Genomic DNA, 24,195 nt, shown 5'->3' with positions numbered 1-24,195 from the left:
GTCAAATCACTTAACTCTTTTGAGCCTCAAATTCATCTTCTGGAAAATAAGTGAAAGAATGAATTACATAAATGAGGAATAAATAAATGAATGATACTGTGGCAGTCACAGACTGACCAACAAAGTTTCATCCTCCCACCCAATTCATGCTGGAAAGTGGCTGCTCATCTAGGACTACATTTCCCAGACTCCATTGCATCTGGGTAGGACCATGTGACTAGTCCTCACAAATGGAATATGAAGATAAGTCACATCTGTCACTTCTAGGTCAAGGTGGTTATCTATCAATTACCCTCATTTTCTCTCTGCACTCACTCCCTCCTTCCAGTCTATTGGCTAGATAATTCTGGAGTCACCTCAAGGCCACAAAACAGTGGAGCCACAAGATGAAGAAGCCTGATGCCACTAGCAACCACCTAGAGGGGATCCACCCAACCAGAAGCGAATCTTCTGGACTCTCATTCCATGAGAAATGCACTGTAATTGGGGAAAGCCAATAATATCTTGAGATTGTTGCAGCAGTTAATCCATCCTGGCCAATTCCCCTGCCTCTCAAGGTTGTCATGCAGCTTAAATAAGGTGAGTTTAGTGGCTTCAGTGGTGTCCCAATTCCTGCCCACCCACCCCCACCCCACCTACCTGAGAAAAGCTTTGTTCATGTCCAAATCCCTGGAACCTGTGAATGTGGCCTTATTAGAATAAAAAAAAAAGGTCTTGCGGATGTAATTAAGGATTTTGAGATCATCCTGGATTATCTGGGAGGCCTCTAAATCCGATGGTAACTGTCTTTGTGAGGACAGGTGACAAAGAAGAGGAGAAGACTGTGTGAAGACAGGAACAGAGATTGGAGTGGCACAGCCACAAGTCCCAAAATGCCTGGGGCCACCAAAAGCTGTGAGAGACAAGGAAGGATCCACCCCTAGAGCCTTTGTAGGAACAGGGCCCTGACAACCTCTTCATTTCAGACTTCTGGCCTCCAGAACTGTGAGAGAACAAATTTAGATTGCTTTAAGCCACCTAGTTTGTGGCAATTTGTTACTGCAATGCTAGAAAACAAACACAGTGAGGTGTGTACAGGGCCTAGCCAGGTGCTGTGCATAAAGAAGGCACTCAGTAAATGGTGAATTAAAAAAAAATCAGCACTGTACACTTCTACAATTTGCTCCTTAAAGACAGGGTCTTCTGGGACAGATAGAGTTCAAGTCTATCTTTTTAACTCCCAGAGAAGGTTCTAGTGAAACTCATAAAGGTATTTCCACTTAGAGTAAATGGAGACTTTGAGCTTCTTATTATTTGTGGATCACAAACATATATATTTATTAATGTGCAACAGGTGGATTAAAAATCTTTTCTCTGCAGCATCTTTTTTTAAATGCCTGCAGGAGGCAGCTACTGGATCCAGCCCCCCTCTGGGCAGCCTAAGAACCAGCGTCAGAAACAAGGGGTGGCCTCTGCTTGGGGTCCTGGCTCAGACTGAGCCACAGGCTGAGGCTTGACGAGGAGCTTCAGGAAGGCCAGGCCTGGTCCTCCCCAGCTGAGGAGAGGTTGCAGGGAGAGCCTTCCCAGGACTTGTCGAGAATGGTGACAAGTAGCCAAAGAAAAGGCAATGCCAGGGGCCAGCAGTTTATGACTTTGTAGACTGTCTACCAGTCGCATGTGGCTGTTTAAACTTAAGTTAATTAAAATGAAATAAAATTTAAAAAATTCAATTCTCCACTCACATTAGCCACTTACAAGTGCTCAAAAGCCACATGCCACTCGTGGCTTCCATATTTAGACAGCTCAAATTTCCATCATCATAGCAAGGAAGGGTAGGAGTCTCAGCTCTGTATGTGATCTTATGACCTTGGACAAGTAGGTTTCTACTTGTCTCAGACACTCTCTGTTTCAGTGTGTCCACCTGTAAAGTGAGGGCAATCACAGTACCTCCGTCATAGAGTCAGGATCAAGTGAGATACTATGTTCTCAGTACTTAGCACAGGGCCTGCTACATGTTAGTGGCCAGGAATTGAGAGCTCTAGTTATGGGTAGAGAAGTAGTCTACAGAAGAGGAGAAAGGCAAGAACATTGCCTGGGAGTCAGTGGACATGGGCTCCAGCCTCAGTTCTGACACCCATGAGAGGCTGTAATGTCTGAATCCCCCTGCACCATTAAAGCTGCATGGCTTTAGGTAAGTTGCTTTGAATAAGTCTCTGATCTCAGATAGCTCACCAGTAGAAGGGAAGTTTGAATCTTATTGGATCTAATGCTTCCAGGAAAAGTGAAGGGGGCTGAAGCCTTTAAAAGGCTAATATTCTTTGATTCCTGCTTTTAGAAGTCTATTGGAAGAAAAGAATCAGGTGAGCAAAGACTGATGTTCGAAAATTGTCATTGGAGGATGGCTAATAATGACAAAACTTTGAAAACAGGCTAAATGTTTCATAATAGGAAAATACACATGTTATAGCACATTGGTAAAATGGACTATTAGAGACATGAAACCCTATGCTGTAAAATAATATTACATTAATGGGAAGGTGTTCCTATTTAAAATAAGGGCACATTTAAAATTATACAGAATATTCCTAAATTTATTTTTAGAAAGCATTTGCATTTGTCTTTAGAATATATTCTAGTGGTGGCTGGGTGACTCGGTCAGTTAAGTGTCTGACTTGATTTCGGCTCAGGTCATGATCTCAGGGTTGTGAAATTGAGCCCCGTGTCCAGCTCCATGCTGGGCATGGAGTCTGCTTAAGATTCTCTCTCTGCCTCGGTGTCCATCGAAAGATGAATGGATAAAGAAGATGTGGTTTATGTATACAATGGAATATTCCTCAGCCATTAGAAATGACAAATACCCACCATTTGCTTCAACGTGGATGGAACTGGAGGGTATTATGCTTAGTGAAGTAAGTCAGTTGGAGAAGGACAAACATTATATGGTCTCATTCATTTGGGGAATATAAAAAATAGTGAAAGGGAATAAAGGGGAAAGGAGAGAAAATGAGTGGGAAATATCAGAGAGGGTGACAGAACATGGGAGACTCCTAACTCTGGGAAATGAACTAGGGGTGGTGGAAGGGGAGGAGGGCAGGGGGTGGGGGTGAGTGGGTGACGGGCACTGAGGGGGCACTTGACGGGATGAGCACTGGGTGTTATTCTGTATGTTGGCAAATTGAACACCAATAAAAAATAAATTTATTATTAAAAAAAGATTCTCTCTCTCTTCCTCTCCCTCTGCCCCTCCCTCTGTTTCTCTAATAATAATAATAATAATAATAATACATTCTTTTTTTAAAATAACATATTCTAAGCACCAGTACTTTGACAGTGTTTTCCTTGGGATGTTGGACTTTGATTGCTTCTTTTTATCTTTCTGTACTTATCAGATTTTCTATAACTTGCCTCTATCAGTTTGTGAATAGAAAACCTGACACACGTACAGGCTGTCAACCTACATGATCTCTAACCTATGAGGGATATTCTTTGACTCACAAAAGGGATAGATATATTCTGTTTGCAGCCTCAAAGTCTCCACAACTCGAGGAGATGGAAGCGGGCAGGCAAGGGAATGTCAATCTGTCCTTTGACCCCATTCTGACAGGTACCAGTAAGAGCAGATAATGTAGATTGGGGGCCCTGGTCTTGCCAGAGTCAAACATGTCCTGAGCAGGGGACTTCTTGTTCACTCCTCGTCACTTACATTAGACATGCCATGAACATGTGCTGAATGAGTTTAGGAATGAGTGGTAAATCGAGGGCTGGCTATGTGCTGAGCACTATATGAATTGCTTTCAAAGATTTTCTTCTTCTGAACTTAAAAAAAATGGGGACAAATAAAATATTTTGCATCTAAATAAATATATGAAGAACTGCTCAATCCTTGCTGGTAATTTAAGCAGAGCCAAATAAAACTGGGACTAAAATTTTTTCATCTAGCTAATAGACAACTATTTCTAAATTTCATCGCGCCCAGGATTGGTGAATATGTGTGAAATCAGCTACTCTATGTACCGGCTGTGTACGCATATTTGTCAATTGGTGTCAATTTATGGAAAACAGTATACAATAAATATCAAAATCTGAGAAATGTCAAAAGCCTTTGCTCTAGAATTTTTGTTCAGCTGTCTGGTCTTTATTCTAGGGAAATGGAATGGGCAAAAAACTGCAAGGAGTATTTAATGCAGCACTGTTTATGTCACCTGAGCTTTCTCAGCTCTCATCAGCTGGAGGCTACAAATGAGCAACATTTATTTTGATATACAAACATTTGGGCTCAGAGGCACAGCTCACAGCTCCGCAGATATTCCTGGGGGTTTGCAGAGATTCCCTCCTGTGCTCCAATGCTCTCTGCTCTGATCTGCTTGCTGATTCTCTAACCCAAAAGCCACCTCAAGGAGATGGACTCATATCTTCTTGGGTACCCTTTCAGACCCACTCCCCACTTTGCTTTAGACTCTTCCTACAGGCTGACCATAGGGATTGGAGCAATCGGCTTCTCTCTACCAGTTGGATTCAGTGAATGGGGTTCAGGAAATCAGAAGAAGGGTCTCCAGACGGTGAAATCAGCTCTTCATTCCCCCAGCTTAGCCACTGAGGGTCCCAGGCTGGAGGTAGCCCCTCTCAAGGAGACTCTCTTTCTGATGGTGGGACACAGCTCCCTTCCCTCAGCCCTCAGGCCCATGTTGCTAGCTTCCAGGGCACTACAACATTCCCTGTGCTTCCCTACCCACCCCATTGTCAGTAGTTCCTAAAACCTCCTTCATTTTCCCAATTCGAGTGTGCCCTCTAAGTGGCAACCTGGGAAACAGGTTCTTCAAAAAGCAAAAGCCCTGCTTTGCAGTGTTTGTAGATTTTGCTCCCCTGTGGCTGATTTGCAGCTCCCAGTGACTTAACAACAAGCACTCTCTGGAAGCTGGTGTGAGCCTGCTCAGCACATCACCAGCCCTACCCTTTTTGCAAGACCCTGAGTGGTGCAGGGCTATGTCGGGCCACTGCCTCTGCTGCAGCTGCCAAAAGTCATGATGCAGATTCCCTTATTAGGGGGCTACTGCCCAGGGCCACAGCATCACTGTGAGCCCTTTGTTCTCTTCACTCCAGAGTCCCAAAGTCCCAAAAACTATGGGGTGATAAGAGCTCCATCAGCCTGCATCTATTCCCTCTGCCTTGTTTCTCCCTCTTCCCCCAAGGCTCAAATCAGGCCTGGACAAGGCTAGGAACTTGAAACCTGCTATCTTCTACTTCTATGGCTCTGTCATCTTTATCCCCAAGTTCTGGTGCTTAAATTGTGTCCTCATAGATCCAATCTCCCCCGTACCTGTCAGTTCCAGAACAATGATGGGTGTAAGTGCAGTGGAGATGGATGGAACAGGTCCACCCAGCAACAGAGGAGGACTCTGAGCTCCAAGAACTAACAAGCATCCTTCATAAATATCCAACACCATACCTTTTAAATTAAATATACTACAGCTTACCCATATAAAACAGTACTGTGCAAACTTTTAAAAAATGTTTCCTGGTATGGCAAAATGATGACTGTATTACATTACACTAAGGAGCAAGAGGTTTTTTCCTGGTCAAATGCTACAACATAGATGAACTTCGAGGACATTATGCTGAGCAAAATAGCCTGACACAAAAGGGCAATTCTGGCATGATTCTATTTATACGAGGTATCTAAAGTAGTCAGACTCAGAAAAACAGACAGTAGATGGTGGTTGCCAAGCAGGAGGAAGAGATGGGGAGTTGTTGCTTAATGGGTGTAGAGTTTCAGTTTTGCAAGATGACAAAGTTCTGGAGATCTATTGCACAACGATATCAAAACAATTACCACTCCCAAACTGTACACTTAAAAATGGTTAAGATGGCGAATGTTCTTTGAAAAAGCAAGAGTTTTTTTCAAATTAAACCACAAACCACAGAAAATACCCCAAAGATTCAGTTTATCTAGAGATGTGACAGTGAATCAGAACAGTTCTTGCTCCAGGTCTCAGTGAGCTTACACTCTAGTGGGGAGACCTGTGAATGGGGAATAGGTGCAACATTACAAGGACCGTGAGTGCTCTGAAGGAGCCGCACACGGTGCTCTGAGCATGTGCAATCACAGCACTGACCTGGCCCAGAAGGCAAGGAGAGTGGCTAAGGGAACAGGAGGTGGGGTGAGGATCCCAAAATCGCATCCCAGGGAAGAGGAAGAGCGCCCTAGCAGGTGGGGACACAGTGATGTGCCCTCCGGAGGGAGAGAATGCATGCATCCTTTTATGAGCATCTGGAAGGACACACACACACACCCTGACCAGCAATTCCCTCCCAGTGGCTGGGTTATCACTGTGCCTCATCTTCTTAGTGCGCTTCTCTATCGTACAACTTTTTCACAGTGAGCGTGGATGATTTTGCAGTAAGGAAGAGGCATCAGAAAGCAACCTGACCGCACAGATGGAGAGCAGTGCTCTTTATTTATTTATGCTTTTCCTTGTTTCAAAGAGGATTTCAAGCTGCTTACAATTATGTTAACAATATAGCAGGCTAAAATACCTTGTCACTAAGTAAGAAAAATGAGGGGAAGCAAAAACACTGGCTGGAAGAATCAGACGAGAAAGGTGGGAGACTTCCCTTCCCTCAAAAGGGGCAGGCCTGTCCTGTTCCTCGTTGGGTCCAGTCTTGCATTTAACTCAAATATGGACATTTAATTGTCCTGTTTTTATACTTTGTCTTCTCAACTCCATTGAAAAATCTTTCACTGTGATTTTCTCTTTTATTACTCTCTCTCCCTGAAAATATAATAGTTTAGTTTTCCGTTGTGTCTTTTTGCAGTTTTAAAAATCTATGTCTCCCCTTTCCCACCGGGATCCACTATAGCACAGTGACGTATTCAGAGCCTCCGCGAGGCAGGTCCTCAAGGGTCTGTGAGCAAATGGCCTTGTGAGGACTGAGGGCGACTCACACCCGCTCCCAGCAACACGCGGCCGGGGACACACCCTCAGCTCGGGCTCAGGACACGGTTGCCAATTTGATTTATGGGACTTATTATCCCAAGTGGTGGCAGAGAATAGATATTGATTCAAAAGGGTTTAAATAAATAAGTGGATGCAGCATCCAGAAAGGGCTATGGACTGAGGAGAGGGGTTTGCACAGCAGCTGAAGCTGACTTGTGAAAAAACTCTGGTTCTCTTAAAGACTGTGCCTCAGGGAGTCACGGGCGGATAGGGATGGGCTGTGGAGTCAGCAAGCGCAGGTTCACATTAGGCTCCGTTGCATCAGGTGACAGGGGAGTGACCTTGGGCAAGTCATAGAAACAAGACCTTTTGTGAGGACTGCTGAGAGGAATGGATATGTGTATACGTTTGTGTATGCATATACATCTGTGTGTATGTGTACATGTGCATTTACACGTGTATATGTACATGCATGTGCACACATGTATATATGCACGTAGTGTGCATATAAGTGTCCATATGTGTATAGGTTTGTGGATCATGTATGTGTGTGTATGTGTATTGTGTGCACATGCATATGCATATATCTGTACATGTGACATGTGTATGCACATGCATGTATAAGTATGTATATGTTATATGTGCATAAGTATGTGCACACATGGGTATATGTGTGTAAATGTATGTGTATCCCTGATATGCATACATATGTGTATATGTAGATATGTACATACTTACTGCACGTGTGCACTGCTTGTATGTATAAAAGTACAGCCATGCATATATGTATGTGCATGTGATGCATGTGTGTGTGTGTGTATTCTCACATATGGATGTAGCTCATGCCCTGGCACATAGTAGTTGCTTGAGAAATGAGAATTCCCTCTTATAACACCTTCCTTCTATTCCATTTGTGCAGCAGTGAGCAACCTGAGGTCAGAACATATAGAGCACTTCTAAAGCTCCCCCATCATACTCCCTGTAGTCATCTCAGGGTTTCTCATCCCCACTGGTTCAATACTACCACAATCACCAGCAACAGTAAGTTTCTCTTTTAAGTCACTTACAGTATATTCCAGTTACTGTGACTACATTACAAATTCCCTCAAAATATAGCGGCATAAAACAACTGTTTAATTTGCTCATGGATTTTGTGAATGGGGAATTCAGAGAGTGCACAGAGTGGGGGGCTGATCGCTGCTCCATGATGTCTGAGGCCTCAGCTGGGGGGCTTGATGGCTGGGGCTAGAAGCATCTGCAGGCTTCTTCACTCACATGTCATTGGGGGATGCTGGTTGTTGGCTGAGAACCCAGCTGGGGCTGTCAGCTGGAACACCTACATGTGACTTCTTGGCTTCTTCATAATCTGGGGGCTGGCTCTAAGGGAAGTGTCCTGAGAGGGCGCCCAGTGAAAGCTGTAGCACTGTTTATGACTTAGCTTTGGAAATCACACAGTGTCACTTCCAACCACATTCTATTGGCAAGGTGGTTACAGAGCTCTGCTAAGGTTGAAGGATGCAGACGCCCCTCTTGATGGAGGAGTATTGATGTCACGCTGTAAGATGTGAGACAGGAGGATGCATGTTGGCGTGGCCATCTTTGGAAAATACAGTCTGCTGGCTAGGTAGCTTAGGTGATCTTTTCTTTTTCAAAAACAAAAAGGGGTTAGGTATAAATACCTCCATTCTAGAAATGGACAAACTGAGATTCAGAGATGCAAAGTAACTTACCTTGGGCATTTTATTTAGCCTCTCTGAACCTCAGTTACCCTATCTATAAAATGGGCAGAAAAATCTCTACCTGAATAGATTGTTATGAACCTGCAGTGCTTATTATGTTAGGGCGTTGGAAGTTTGGAGTTGGGAAAGCATTTTGTGATTTCTAACAGCCAGTGTTAATGCAGGAGCGCTAATCTTTATGGTCATAACATTGTGATCTCCTTGCCCCTCACCTACAGCTACACAGCCAGCTGGGGACAGGAGTTTTTCTCCACATCAACTCGAGAACAGAGCTTGTCCCAGCATTTTGAAGGGGGCTTTTGTGATGAGAGCTCACAGTCCCCCTTCCTTGCTTGCTTCAGTCTTCTGAGGGGAAAAGTACCTTGTGAAGAATGCTGGTATTTGCTTATAAATTCCAAATGTGTAACCCTTAATAACTCATTCAGTAAATTATGTGCGCTTTGATCATACTTAAAAGTGGCTTAGTTGAATGTACTGTGTATGTCTCCCCCACAGAAGCAGGAGGAAGGACTGGCATTTTTGCATGAATTCTTGGGCCCCAGAAGGACTATTCTGGCCCCTAGATGGGCCGAGGACCATCTTGAAAAATCATTTCTCGAGGGATTCATTCCAGGCCCTGTGTCTCTCATTGTCAATCTACCTGTGAGGTCTTAGGCCTTAAAAGACCTCTTTGCTGTTCACTTGTCATATTGAGAGGAACAAATCCCTTCCCATGACCCTAAACTGTCCTTTGACTGTCTCAAGGAGGCCACTAGCTGAGCAAGCTGTCCCTGGACCTGGCTGGCTGGAACTGCTTTTAGCTTCTGCTTGGCTGAGCTTTAAAAGGTGGGTTCCTCTTCCTCTGCCTCAAATCTCTGTTATCCCTAACACTCATCATAACCCTAAACAAGTTAGTTCTAAAAAAAATCCTAATAACATAGTTGAGAAAATTGAGGCTCAGAGAAGTAGCTGTGACCTGCCCAGGGTCACACAGTATGTAAGTGCCAAAGGTTCAGGAGGGTTTGGATGCTTCTATGGGGATATGTCAGCCCTCTAGTAGCTGATAAGCCCAACCCCTTGGAGCTCTAACTCCTCCTCCCTCCTTTGTGTCAACGAAAGGAAAATCATTTCCTATTCCTGGCTTCTCTGCCAGCCCAGAGAGTGAATGACGAAGAAAAGTCTCTAAATGTACCAGGATGGTCTTTCCCGGTTTCTCAGTTTTGCTGTCTTTTTTTGTTCAAGATCTGTTTCCTACAGACCCTGAAAATTACAGGTGTGGGGGCCTGGGTAACAGCTGCCCTCGTCTCCTGGGCTTGGTCCGGGCTCTCTGGAGTTTGTGTCCTGGGGCTGTGTGCTCAGACTTGACCATGTTTGGGCATGGAGGCTCGTCCCAGATGGGGACCAAAGGCTGCTTTCCCAGAGATGGGCTGGGAGCCCAAGCTTGCTGCTGCAGCTCAGACAGCCTCTTTTGGGGTGGGGGCTGGGGGCCAGGCAGAAAGTATCCGCCTGCTGAAGACTCCAGGGCAGCAGAAACTGTGAGTACTGCGTCCAGAGCACTTGGGGAGTGGTTTCTCCAAACACTGGGGCTAGAGGTGAGGTCTTGGGGGAGAGAGACTGGCAGTGGGAACTTGCTTCCTTAAGGGAAGTCCATCAGGATTCTGGGCTCCAGGGGGGCTGATAGTGGTGTCACCCAAGACTAGCACTGCTGGTATTTGTGCCCATTCTGGTGGCCTGCTCCATGGCTGGGTCACTCCTAGCACTCAGGTCCCAGATTCCAGAGCAGCCAGGGGCAGCAGCCTGGAGAGCAGCACCAGTCCTGGCACTTGTCCCCAGGGGAGGAGTGGGACAAAACTTGGCTCAGCAAGAGCCCTGGGGACTTCTGCTCCAAGCCTTCAGGATTCCCTTTGTTAAGAGTAACAGCTAATATTTATTGAGAGCTTGTGTTGGGCCAGACACTGGGATCAATATGTGATATTTGGTATGCCACTTGGTCTTTGTAGAACTGTCTGAAGCAGGTACTATTATTCTCCTTTTACAGCCACATGGTTGCTAAGTGGCAAAGTGAGGATTTGATCCCAGATCCGCTGACTTCAGAATCCCTGCCCCACACTCCACCAAACGCTTGAACACTGTACTCTGTGCCCTGTCCTTCTAAGGACAAGAATGCCAACCAAAATTCTAGGTCCTATCTTCTTTTAATTTTTCCCATCTTTCCTAAATTCACCCCAGACTTTGAGTGACTTTTCTAGATGGAAGATTAGCCAAAAAGTCCAGAGGTATTTAGCAACTCAAAAAAGTGAGAAATTCTTCTTGGAGTTTAACTGAAATCCCCCCTATTAGAGCCACAATCCATTTCTTCCTTTCTAGGCCATCAGCAGTGCCTACCTTTCCTCCCGTCTGAAGGTTCTCACTATGGTTGTCAAATCCTATACCCATACCCATACACATACCCATATCCTCACCCCATTCCTGAGTGGTCTTTGAAGTATTGATCACGACTCTGCAAACCTACCCACTCGGTGTAGACAATCTCACCAGAGCATTACAGATAGGTGGGACCTGAGCAAGCGGCAGGTTTCAGACTTCTCTTTGACAGGGGAGCCTCTCAACTCCTCTCCTCCTGAGTTTCCAGATCTGGTCACACAGCACCCCTGCCTTCCCAGTGTCCGGAGTGCCCAGGGCCAGGAGGACACAAGATGTTTTGCAGCAGAGGAGTCAATGCCCCTGAGAGGACTGAGTAGCCTGGAAGGTAGGGCACATGCCAAGGGCAGCTCCTCGGGTACACCCAATCTCCAGGAAAGGAGTGGTTTTGTTTGGGGCACTGAGTGGGCCCTGCTGCCCCTTTTCTGTTTGCTGCCCCCAACTCAGCCAGGCTTGCTTGGGATTGTGTTCACAAACTGTGAAATGTTCCAGGTTTTTCTAAGATGAGTGTCCTAGAAAAAAATGCTCAGATGTCCCACCCCTGCTGCCCACTGTATTCATCTATTTCCTGTATTACTTTTCTGTTGCTGCCATAATGCATCACCGCAAACTTGGTGGCCGCAAATAATGGAAATCTCTCACATAGTTCCGGAAGCCAGTGCGGTGTTGGTAGGGCCGAAATCAAGGTGTCAGCAGGGCCCACTCCATCCAGAGGCTGAGGGGACAATCTGTTGTTCCTTGTCCCCTCTGGCTTCTGGTGGCTGCTCATACTTCCTGGCATGTGACCACAATGTTCCAATCTCTCCTCCCTGGTCATATTGCCTTTTTCTCTTCTGTGTCTAATCTCCCTTTGCCTCATTGTAAGGACCTCTATGATTACATTTAGGGTCTACATGGATAGTCCAGGATAATCTCTCTATCTCAGGATCCTTAACTTAAAGTCTTTGCCACATGAAGTACCACTCACAGATCCCAGGACCTCTTGGGGGCCATTACTGAACCTATCTCACATCGTGTGACCTTGCACAAGTCACTCTACCTCTCTGAGCCACAGATCCCTCAACTGTAGAATGGAGATGATAACACTTGCCTCTCAGAGTTAATGGAAGGTTTGCGTGAGTTCAAAGAGCCCTCTGAAGTTACAAAACTCCATACAAAACTAGAGGTGATGTTGATCACTGAGCAGTCTCCCTTTTTACCTGTCCCCCCTTCTGTGGATTACTTGTTGCCTAGGCTGATCTCATATCTGTTTGCCTCTATGGCTCTAGAAATGACCACTGCCTGCCGTGGACATGGGCAAGAAGCTGGTGATGGCCCAAAAGCGGGGAGAGACTCGAGCCCTTTGCCTGGGTGTGGCCATGGTGATGTGTGCTGTCATTGCCTACTATATCCTGGGCACGACCATGCTGCCCCTCTACCAGAAAAGGTAGGGCACTCTCCTGGCCTGCTCCCATCCTCCAGCTGCTCTCCTAAGGCTCTGGTCTGCCAGGAACCCCGGTCTTCTTCATACCCCCACCCCCTTGACTTCACACCAGGCAGGAAGGTCTGGACAATCATTCTTAGGGTGAAGGGTTCAAGTGCAGGGAGGGGTAGGGCTGGCTGGACTCTGCTCATCGGGGGTTCTGGGACTTGGGGATAGCAGACACAGGAGGCCCTTCTCACAAGAAACAAAGAAGGATCAGAGCAAACATCCCAGTGTGAGTTTGATCCCAGGAGAAATCAGAGGTTTTAGATTTTCATAGCTTGTCTGCACTGCTTGAGTCCCCCTCTGAAACCTCCTGGTCAGGTGGGCGTCTAGCCTCCTGTTGAATGTCTCAAGTGACGGGGAGCTCAGTACGTCACTGTGCATATTTCATTTTGGGTTTTTTCTGTAAGTAGGAAATGTCTACAATGAACCAAAACCTGCTCCTGTGGAGCTCTGCTCTGGAATCTCAGAGAATGTTCCTTGTTCCCTAACATGTCAACCACTTGAGCTTTTAAAAGGAAAACTGTGAAGTTCCTGATCCATTCTCTGTTTGGAATAAACATGCTCAGTTCGCTCATCCTGTTTTTTGAGGCTAAGTCTCTGACCCTCGCCTCTGGGCATGTTCCAGCTGCTGGCAACCCCTCCATCTGGTGATGTGTGTCCTGCCTGATAAACGGGAGATGAGTCACAGTTGATTCTCTGATGTGTTGATGAGCCTGTTAGTCCCTTCTGGGCCTGCTTCCTCCTCACTTTTTATAACCCTGGAGTGATTCCAGGTTGGAATCTTACCCAAGGGGTGATTTCTAAGAGGCAAACAAGCACTGATATTCTGATTCTATGGTTCTTGCCATGTGTTGGGCAACTCTGCGTTCACACTCCTTTAGTGCTGAATGCTTACGACAAGACGAGGGTCCCAGCCCTAGGTCTCTCTAAAGGGGTTCAAGCCTGGAGCCCATGTTCTGAGATATGTACGTGTGTGCATGGTCTCCCCAGTGTGTGGACGCAGAAATCCACGTGCCATCTGATTGAGACCAACATCAGGGAGCAGGAGGAGCTGGAGGGCAAGAAGGTGCCCCAGTACCCGTGCCTATGGGTTAACGTGTCAGCTGTGGGCCGGTGGGCTGTGCTGTACCACACAGAGGACACTCGGGACCGGAACCAGCAGGTACTGATGGTGGTGGTGGGGCAGCTGGGCACGTGTCCCCTTGTCCCTGGCAGGTGTGGGGGCCTCTTCCTAAGGAATCCCCATCCCTGCTCTGGAGAGTAGAGGCTAGGAAAGCTGAGCCTACTTGACATGGAGGTCCAGCTAGACTTAGCTCTTCTGGTTCGGAGTCAGACAGACCTGGGTTTGAATCCCCATTCTGCCACTAATTGCTGTATGGCCAGGCCACTGGGCCCTTCTAAGTCGCATGTACCACCTTTGCTGAAATGCTATTATGAAATCAGAGGCTGTGTGGTCTGCTGAGCTCCATGTCAGGTGGATAGAAGGTATTTCTATAAAGCAAGTCAAATGAGAGGCCAGACCCAGAGCTGAGCCCATGGAGGAGAACACCTGAGACACCCCCTCTCCCCCGGTGAAACCAGAGGCCCAGGACTGAAGTAATCTCTGGAGGCCAATCAATGCCTGGGAGATTTTCCCATCATTGCCTTTCCCCACACACACCCCAACCCCCCATCCTATCCTTTCATATAGAAAATACAAGTTGGCCATATCCATTTAATGATTCACTCACTCATCTGGTAGTCATTGAGCACTTCCTGTGTTAGGAGCTCTGGACTCAGGAGGAGAGAGCTCATCTGGGAAATAGTATGTAGTGGGGAGGGATTGGTGCCATGGAGAGGAACAGAGAAAAGTATGGGGTTAAAGGTGGCAGTAACTTTTTCCAGCCAACAGTGAGGCGAAGGTATCAGAAAAGCATTTGGGTTAGACTTTAAAAATCAAGCAGATGTTAGATACACAGACACGTGAGGGCAGCATGCATGGTGAGGGAAGGGCATAGACCATGGCATGGCGGGAGGAAGGGCCTAGAAGAGACGGGACTGGAAGGAGACAGGGTGCGGTGGGGCAGGGAGAGGCTGCAGAGGTGCATTCCACAAGACCCAATTATGGAATCAGAATGCTTTTTGTTTGTAGTAAGTTGCTGTTTGTTTTTTGAGAGAAGCAAAACTTTAATGAAGAAAGGTACAAGTTATGGATAATAATTAGTTCCCATATTTAAAGAAATTAATATAGAAAACACTTTACTGATTTATTTATTTTGCTAAAAAGATAGTCTTTAAGGATATCTGAGTGAGACAGCAGATACAACGCAGTAGGAAAGGAGAAACGTGTGTTGAATTCCAGTGCAAGACACCACATAGCACGATTAAGGAAGCAGGTGGAAGAAGCCATCCCACAAAATATGGGGTTAGGCATTTATAACCAGTAGGGATTTTTTTTTAAGCTTTAAAAGTCCAACATAAGGAAGAGAATTGGGAGAAAGGCTAAGCTTATCTATAATCACCGTTTTACCAAAAAACACACTGATTCAACCTTATGAGAGGGGAGGTGATCTTCCTCAATACCAAAAATAGTAAGAGTGAATGCCAAGGCAGTCAGGTCTCTCTGATCTATCAGGACAGGTCTCTCACCAACCTGGGCTCGGAACACACGAAGTTCCTTTGCATTTGTTTCAGAAGGCCAGAGCTTTATCTGGAACAAGTTCACTCCGACTAATGCTCATGGTGCAGATTTTAGCAGGGAGTGGAGTCATAAGTGGCTCCTAACTGATCCTCCATTTCCCGTAGCATTTCCCAGGGGAAGGTTCTACTGGTTCTCAAGAATTTAAATTCAAGTAGACCGTAGAGAAGGCAAATGCTAATAATATTCTGGCACCGTACAGGCTGTGTGCCTGTCATCTCTGCCAAGGACCACTGAATTATGGAATTAAAATGTGATTGGGCAAGCTGGCACTGCTCAGCTCTGGCTGTGCATTGGAACCACCTGGGCACTTACCAAACTGGGTTTCTACACCAGACCAACTGATGCAGAATCTCTGGAGTCTCCAGGTGATTCTGAGGTTTAGAATTATTTCTATGAGCGACCAGAAGTGTTTAAAGGGTCTGTGGTCCTAGATGCATGATCAGGGTGGTACAGAGGAGTGGAAAGTTCAGTGGTTGGGCAGAGAGGCTGAGGCCAAGGCCAACAGCAGGGGTGGAGATTGAGCCTGTGGTAGGGATGGGTGCTGATGGTGAGCGTTTGGTAGCTGATGGGATGAGGAGGGCAGGGTGCCGAGGGCGAGGGCGTGCAGTGGGATTACTGACAGTGTTGGGGCGTCACTGAGAAGTGGGTCTGAAGAGTGCAAGGCAAGTGACTCATGACACCAGATGGAGGTAGAGCCCCCCAAGTTCCCTACATCAGCTTCTACCAGAACTCCTGCTTCTTCTTTGACATCTAGTGGCTGTTGATTTATCCCGAGGAGCAAGACACAAATTTCCAAAGACAAGCAAGAGCGATCACTGGTGTACTAGGGCTTGGGAGCAGACCGGCTTGCCTGACCTGAGGTCGCCAGCCTCTCCCTGGGTCGGTTTCTGCAGCACACCCTCCAGTCCTGTCTCCATGACAATTCATCCAGGCAGCTACCCTCACAAACCTATTTTACAGGACTCAGAGAGGTTGTGGCATTCACCAAGGTCACATAACTTAGAACTGGTGGCTGAATGCAGGTCTGTCTGGCTCTACAGCCACACCTTTGCTCAATGAGCTGGGTTACCCAGAGCCAAAGTCAGAGGCATTGGGGAGATGGTCTAGGTCCTCTCAGCTCAGAATTCTGAATTCAGCTGCTACTGGGACCCTGCACTACCCAATGACTTTGAATGTCAGATTCCTTGGAGGCAGGTTTCCCGCACCTCAGCTGCTCCCTGGCAGGCTGGAAACCTGCTCTGGACACAGCTTCCCCACTTCCCAGGCTGTCAGAGCCATGATGCAACCATTTTCTTTACTGCTGGCTGAGTGCTATCAGGGCAGGCAGCTTTGGGGCCAGGGTCTCATTCAAACCCAGGGAGTAGCCAAGGCCTGGGGAGAAGCTGGCTCAACACTACACGTTTTGATCTCAGACATGACTGTACCAGGCCAGCGGTCTCAAACTATTGTGCCTGAAGGAGTCACTTGTTTGCAGGGCCCCACCCTCAGCAATTCAGAGTGAATAGGAACTTGTGCTATGGTCAGCTCTCCAGGGAGTCTGCTGCAGGTGCTGTGGGGAAACCACCTTGCGGAACATCTCCCAGAGCCTCACGTAAACAACATTCAGACCTCCCAGCACAGAGCAGAGATAAAACCAGCGTTTCTACTTTGTGCCTTCTCTGCAGAGCTTTCCAGCTGGATCTCATCTGACCAAGCCAGGGGCTCCTAGCCACAACAATCAGTGTCAGAATTAAGTGTATACTATGCTCTGCCTGTACAAACTCTTTCCAATGTGTTCTCTCTTACTTTTGGATCCCAGTGTCAATTACTGGCTTGCTAATGATCTTTTTGTTTGGCTCACACAAACCCTCAAAGGGTTTTCAATTTAAATTTTTGCCAACATTTTAAAATTGTGAGAGTTCACATTAAAATTTGGCTTTCTGGCTTTTCTTGAAATGTCAGAGGCCTGGCTACAGTAGGTCTCCTGGATCGCCTGGCATCCGTCATGCAGATGGCAGTCTGCAGATGGCAGTCTGGATGCTTCTGGCTTTCTCCATTTCACCAGGCGCCACCACTCCCTGACAGTCCTCTCTGGTGCAAGGCAAGTGTCAGCTGGCATTTGCCATCTTCTTCCCTCCCTCACCCACTTCACATGTGGACATTTACGTGCATGAGCCCTGTGGGGAATTGAGTGTATGACCTCTGTCCCAAGCCTGAATACAGAGCCCACTCAGTCTGTGTCACTCATTGGTTAGATAAGCTTGAAGTCCCTCTTTAATTACAATCTTTGAAAGAGATACTGCTATGAACCCATTTAAGAGCTGAGATATCAAGGCTGAGAAAGGTAAGCAATTTGCCTCAGTTTCTACAGCCAATGGAAGCAGAGCCAGAGCTGCAGCTGGGCCCCTGGCTCTGGGTGTGCAGTGGGTACCCTGAGCAGCTCCTGGACCCCCACCCTCACCAACAACACTGTGAAGGCTTCTCTAGAACCATGCAGTGCACAGCCTGCCAAGCCTTCGGCAAATTCATTCCCACTGGGGGCCCCGATTCCAAAGCCAACACTTTTCTTTACTTCATGCTGGCCCCTCATGTCTCCCAAAGAAACAGGGATTTCCAACTTCATGGGTGCTCTTGCTTCCCTCTCCGCCCCCCTTGCAGTGCTCCTACATCCCAGGCAGCCTGGAGAACTACCAAGTGGCCCGGGCCGATGTGGAGAAGGTCAAAGCCAAATTCCACGAGCAACAGATTTTCTACTGCTTCTCAACAACCCGGGAGAACGAGACCACTGTCCTGTATCGGCGCCTCTATGGGCCCCAGACCCTCCTCTTCTCTCTCTTCTGGCCCACCTTCCTGCTGACCGGAGGTCTCCTTATCATCGCCATGGTCAAGATAAACCAGTCCCTTTCCATCCTGGCAGCTCAGAAGTAGACCTATCCATGCCACAAAGCTGCCTGGGCCGCAGGGGGGTCCCCTGGCTGCTCCCTACTTACGTATCCCCGCCTCCTCCCCCTGCTTTCGCACTGTCCACTAGGATCCATAACAACTTCTGCTACATGGTTGGGCTTTGGGAAATGCCTCTGATAAGTCATTCTTGGGTAAGAATGTACAATGAGTCCCTGGGGCTTCAGAGAGCCCAAGGCCAGCTGGTAACAGCTCTCCATTACCTGTCCCCACTCAACTAACTGAAACCCTACTGTGCCACCCACCAGCCCCCAGATAACAATGATGCTTATCTCTGTGCCTGTGTTCTCGTGGTTGGCCCAAAAGCCTACCTTTGCCATCCTTGGCAAACCTTACTTTCTTCTTTGAATTCCATAATGAAAATAACAGCAGCTCCCATGTATAGAGAACATTCAGAATTTACTTTAGGACACTAGGTGCTATATACATTTTTATTCCAATATGAACAAATATAGTTACAAACTTCCAGTTATACATGGTGACTGTAATTAACAATACCATGCTACATATCTGAAAGTTGCTAAGAGAGTAAATCTTGAAAGTTCTCATCAGAAAAAAAAATTGTAACTCTGTATGGTGACAGATGTTAAGTAGATTTACTGTGGTGATCATTTTGCAATATATACAAATATCGAATTATTATGTTGTATACCTGGAACTAATGTAATGTTATATGTACAATTGACATAAAATATGTCAATAAAAATATGTATCACAGGAGGCTATAAGAAAATATAATAAAATATATCAAAATATTAACAGTGGGATTGGGAATTCAGATGGTGGCTAATTTTAATTTACTTTCTCATCCCTCTTTTTATTTTTGGTACTTTTCTAAATTTTCAGCAGTTGGAAGATGTGGTTTTATTGTTTTTAATCAGAAAAGCAGTGACAGATATTATCTTGGAAGGATTTGGATGAGTGAACCTCACGTCACCAAGCAGGAGGAAGTGTACTGGGAAGGGACTGGGCTCCAGTCAGAGGCAGGCTTTTGAGAACATACAAATTTTAAGAACTCTCTGTGGAAGGAAGGTAACCACATAGATGGGGATTTATAATTTATAATGCAGGTAAGTGTATGGCACTGGCCCTGCAAGGGAAGCGTGTCTCACACTTGAAAAGGGCATAAGTGGAGCATGCCATCATCTCTATTATTACTACTCCAAGAAGTTTTCCTAGAACAGTGGTTCTCAAAGTATGGTCCCTGGTGCTGTGACATAAGCATTCTGCGGGGCCTTGGGAGAAATGCACATTCTCTCCAGCCTTTCCTAGTCAGAAGCCTCAAGGGGATGTGATGGGGTGAGACGAGATGGCAGACAGGGGATGGGGACAGCACTCTGTGTTTTGACAATGGCTTCAGTGGCTTCTGAGTGCCCTCAAGCATGACAACCACTCGTGTAGAGAACCAGTGCCCTGTCATTGGGCTTTTCAGAATAAATAAATGACTGCTTGACAGGGCAAGTCCTGAGCCAGATGTGAAGTTAGGCTGATGTCTCTGAAGTTCCTTCAGGAGCTGTGATTCCAGCCGCAGCCCCTAGGTATGAATCTGTCTCTGCCTCTGCTAGATTTCATCTCTCTGGTTCTCAATTTTTTCATCTATAAAAAAAAGGACTCCTCCTATTGGGTAGTTGGGAGGGCCAAATAGAGATTTGACACATGGTAGGTGGCCAGAATGGAAGTAATTGAATACTCAGAAACTTCCAGAAGCAATTATACCAGTGATCATGTTAACTAGCATTTATTGGTGCTTATGTATTACATGCCAGGCACTGTGCTAAGCAGTTTGCCTTGTAGAAACTCAGTTAGATACTATTGAGTCTACCTCAGAGAGGAGGAAAAGCAATACAGGACAGTGGTTATGTATGTCAACTTAAATGTGGCTTCCAATACCCAACCTTCCCATTCATTCACTAGCTGGATGGCTTTGGGCAAATAACCTCTCTGCCTCAATTTCCTCATCTGCAAAATAGGAACTAATAATATTTCCCTTTAAGTGCTGGTATCATATTGGTTATTCTATAAGCTTCCTAGAATAGTAATTGATACATGGTAAGTGTTATATGATATTATGAAAAACTGAAGCTCTAAGAGGTCACTGGCCAAGGTCATTCATATAGCAGGTGATGAGCTGGGAATCAAGCTCTGGGCTGTGTGATTCCAGATCAGACTATCAACCATAGTAACTTGAGCAGACTCAGCTAAAGAGCTGGGGGCCCTAGTCCCTCAAAGCCCCAGGGGCCAGGTAGGGAACAGTGTTGTGTCTCTGGAACCCAACGTGCCCTCATACAAGTCAGGGATGTGAGAGGAGGGCATCTATATTCTGCTTGAGCATCTCTCACTTCCAACCAGGAATCCCTGATGTATCCCCATACCCTCCAGTTTCTTACTTGGGGACATTCTTTCCAAGGGAATATAGTACACCATTCCCCAGAGTTTCTCCCTTCTGGGGTCAGGGAAGTCTCAAGAGTCTCCTGAGTTGTTAAGAAAGCCACAGTGGTGACCTTGCACTATGGTAATGGTACTAATGATAAGATATTACTTTGGGGGGAAATTAGGCCAAGGGTACAATGGGATCTCTCTGTATTAATTCTTATAATTCTGTGGGAATCTGCAAGATCTAAAAAATGTGAGTAAATTTAAATAATAATAAGAAAACAAAAGCCCCCACCATTAGTCTCACTGAAAGGGACTTCTTTGCACATGGTTTCCATGTACCTGCTTTTGGGGCTAAAATACACGGAAACTCAGAAACTCCAAACAGCCTCTGCTAGGGGAAAGGCCCTGTGGCTCTAGAACAATGCCCAGCCCCCACTGCCCCATGCATTATTGATAATGACCTTCATTGGCTTGGGACAAATGCCCTCCTCCTGTCAATGAGACTGGCTTCCATCTGCCTCCTGCTCACAGAACTCCATGGGCAGGATGAACATGAAGTAATGGGCATTTGAGCACAAATAAGTTAGACACTGAGGAAAAACATTTTTTGGGATAATGGCTGCCTAGGAACAAAAAGTCCTCATCAGCTCTTAATAAATCACTGCTAATGAACGTCTCATGTTTCCACCATTTTTGCTTTTCATCTCATGGGCCAGTGACTCACACCTGGAGAGGTGCACCTGGCTTGCTCTCCTGTGTCTCTCCCCTGGAACTCAGCCCACGTTGTGGGGATCAGAGCCGGAAATGGGGAGGTAGAGATGAATCAGACCCAGTGCCTGCCTTCATGGAGCTGGCCACTCTTCCTACCCCCACCCCCACCATTATCAGGGGCCTCCTTCACAATGAAGAGCCTAATTTACACAAATTCAGAATAGTGCAATATAAAATATTAATAAAATCTTCTTGTGACTTATTGAAGTGACTCCAGCCCCCACCCCATCAATAATTTATCCAAAATTTCTCCTAATTTTCAAACTCCTTTCTAAGGTGAGTGCCTTGATTGTAAACTGCATTCATTCTATTGCTAATTGACGATATAGGCTGGTACATAAAAATATGTCATATCTTTAGAATTAGAATTGCATTTTGGGAATTTTTAATTATATGAAATATTCGGGAATATGGTCTTTGAACAAAGTGTAGCTATCCTATACCTCACCAGCGACTGCCTTTTCACATGGAGGGAAAAGAGAAAGGTTGAAGCAAGATCAGAAAGACACCGAGAAATTCACTTCAGACTTGTATAGCGGTTCTCAGGGAGGAGGCTTATGAGGTCATAACTATCCATGATAAACTTAAGATGTTCAGTTTCTTCTTAGATTTCCACAACTCTCCCTTCCCACTTCTATAAAGCAGATGATCCCCAGTCAACTTCCTTAAAGGATTTGAGAGATGGGGAAGGGCTGGATGTAGATGTGAAGACAACAACTTCCAGCTGACCAGTGGACAAAGTTGGGGACTTAGCCAAAGGCTTGCACCTTCTCCCTCAGGTGCACTCTTTCGTTTTTTAAGATTGTATTTATTTATTCATGAGAGACACAGAGAGAGGCAGAGACATAGGCAGAAGGAGAAGTAGGCTTCCCATGGGGATCCTGATGAGGGACTTGATCCCAAAACCCCAGGCTCACCACCTGAGCTGAACTCAGTACCCCAGTTGCAGAGTCTTTAATCTCCCATAATCTCCATCTCCCCATACCAAGCTCTCTCTTTTCTGATATATGTAAACTAAACACAGGGGCTTGCTAAGTATATGCAGCTTCAAGACATGTCTTCTCTCCCCACTCCTGGTGAGATGGTTGCGAGTGTCTGAGCCCGCCTGTGTCAATTCTGGAGCCCCTGCTAGTTCATTCCACGTTGATTGCTCCTCTTCAAATACAAACTCATGTTCTCTGAAGGTAAATAGTTATTTAAAGATCATCTAGTGCTGGGTGCCCTGGTGGCTCAGTCAGTGAAGCCGCTGACTTGGGAATTGGCTCAGGTCATGATCCTGGGGCCCTGAGATCCAGCCCTGCATCTGGGGCTCTGTGCTCAGCTCAGCAGGGAGTCTTCTTGAAGATTCTCTCTGCCTCTGCCCATCCCACCTGCCAGCATTGATGCTCTCTCTAAAATAAATAAATCTTTTTTTTTTTAAAGATCATCTATGCTTCCTCACTTTTTAATTTGGTGCTTGGGTCCTCCCAACAACATTCCTCTTTAGTGACAATCTACATTAATATCCTTTTGACGAGCAACTCATTGTACTGGGAGGCAGCCACTTCCACTGGGGATATGTTTAGCAAATGCCTCCCTGTACAAGAACACGTCATCCCTAATAGTAGAGCTAATATTTATGGAGAACTTTTAGGTCAGGATTCGGGTTGAGCTTTTACATGTGCAGCTTATGTCACCCGAACAATGCCCTTTAGGTTATCATTGCTATCTTCATTTCCAAAATGAGGCAACCGAGGCTCAGGGGAGGGACTTAACTTGCCACAGACTGGAAGTTAGTCAAATGCAGAGCTGGGATTCAAACACGGATAGCATGGCTTCAGACCTTACTCTCAAAGCTCTGTGATTTCTGCCCGTGGTCTCTGTACCAAAAATGGAAAATGCTGAGCAGAGCACAGTCAGGAGCGGCAGTGTGTTGGATGCTTCCATATACCTTCCCACAGAGCCCAGGCTTCCTGCAGGCTCCTCCCTGGAATCATGCCTGTGAAGAGTGAATGGAGGTAGGTTGAGGTCCAAACATAGTGTCCTAAAAAGGCCTGCAAAGGTTCTGACGTGGGTGCTGCTAAGACAGACGGGCCATGCAGTCAGCTACAATCTGCAGGATTCCACGCACCACCCAGCCCACAGCCCGTCAAACACTGGGCGGGAACCAGACAGGCCAGGACCACAACAGTCCCTGAATTAGTCACTCTATCAAAAAGCAGAATGGAAGAGAGGCTGGTCTGACATGACTCTTTCTTGAGGACCCCATGCTTCTCTCAGCAACCCCTGTTATCTTTCCCCATTATTCCTAAATCATTGGTTTAATAGTCCACTCAGCCACTCTAGAATTTGTCCAGGAGTTGACAGCATGCTTATTTATGCATAGCTTTAGAGTCTTCTCTTACAATCATTAATAAAAATCAGGGCATGTGACTCTTCTTGGCAATTAAGTAATGTTTCTGTGACTCTGTTGGCCACTCAAGTAGTCATATTCTTGGAAATGTCTTATATACACATGTTTTTAAACCCTGGTTTATACTCCCTCCATTGAAATTCCCTGAGCCACAAGCCAGAACTCCATTGATGTGGAGCAGCTAGAGCCCTCTGAGCTCCTGACGTCACGTGAGCCTCTTAGCCATCCTGGCACATGGCTCCCAGTCCAGATCTCACTCCTTGTGGGGGAGGCGGGAAAGTACCCAAACACAAGTGGGTATTGCTTGCCTCTCCATCAGATTATCTCCCCAAGTAGACTCACCCATCAGCTAGTTTCACCGTCTCTCTCTCTCCAAACATGTTCTAAAAGCTTTTTTCTTATCCTTACATTTTTGGGAGGTAAGTTTCAACTTCATGTGACCTTATTCTCATGACTCTGAGTTACATGTTTTGTCTTTGGAGAGGGCAACTGCAGGGAAGAAAGCTCAGAAAAGT

The 24,195-nt window shown here is 46.2% G+C and overlaps 2 protein-coding genes across 3 annotated transcripts in view; one reads left to right on the top strand and one right to left on the bottom strand.

Annotated features, from left to right (window-relative positions):
- KCNIP1 (potassium voltage-gated channel interacting protein 1) overlaps positions 1 to 24,195 on the bottom strand; it is a 341,025-nt gene that overhangs the window by 302,116 nt on the left and 14,714 nt on the right. The gene's annotated exons all lie outside the window — the stretch shown is intronic.
- Positions 9,864 to 18,861, top strand: KCNMB1 (potassium calcium-activated channel subfamily M regulatory beta subunit 1). 2 transcript variants are annotated; one of them, XM_055325912.1, is made up of 5 exons: positions 9,864 to 10,167; positions 11,265 to 11,381; positions 12,322 to 12,479; positions 13,512 to 13,683; positions 17,839 to 18,861. In XM_055325912.1, the coding sequence occupies exons 3-5, from the start codon at positions 12,346 to 12,348 to the stop codon at positions 18,106 to 18,108; spliced, it is 576 nt and encodes a 191-aa protein (XP_055181887.1). In that variant the 5' UTR covers positions 9,864 to 10,167; positions 11,265 to 11,381; positions 12,322 to 12,345; the 3' UTR covers positions 18,109 to 18,861. The 2 variants fall into 2 exon arrangements, with proteins under 2 accessions (XP_055181887.1, XP_055181886.1); XM_055325911.1 differs by lacking the exon at positions 11,265 to 11,381 and having other exon boundaries at positions 9,866 to 10,167.

The sequence above is a fragment of the Nyctereutes procyonoides genome, unplaced genomic scaffold, assembly GCF_905146905.1.
Source record: "Nyctereutes procyonoides isolate TBG_1078 unplaced genomic scaffold, NYPRO_anot_genome, whole genome shotgun sequence".
Classification (NCBI taxonomy): Eukaryota; Metazoa; Chordata; class Mammalia; order Carnivora; family Canidae; genus Nyctereutes; species Nyctereutes procyonoides.
This window is presented reverse-complemented; position numbering and strand designations above follow the sequence as displayed.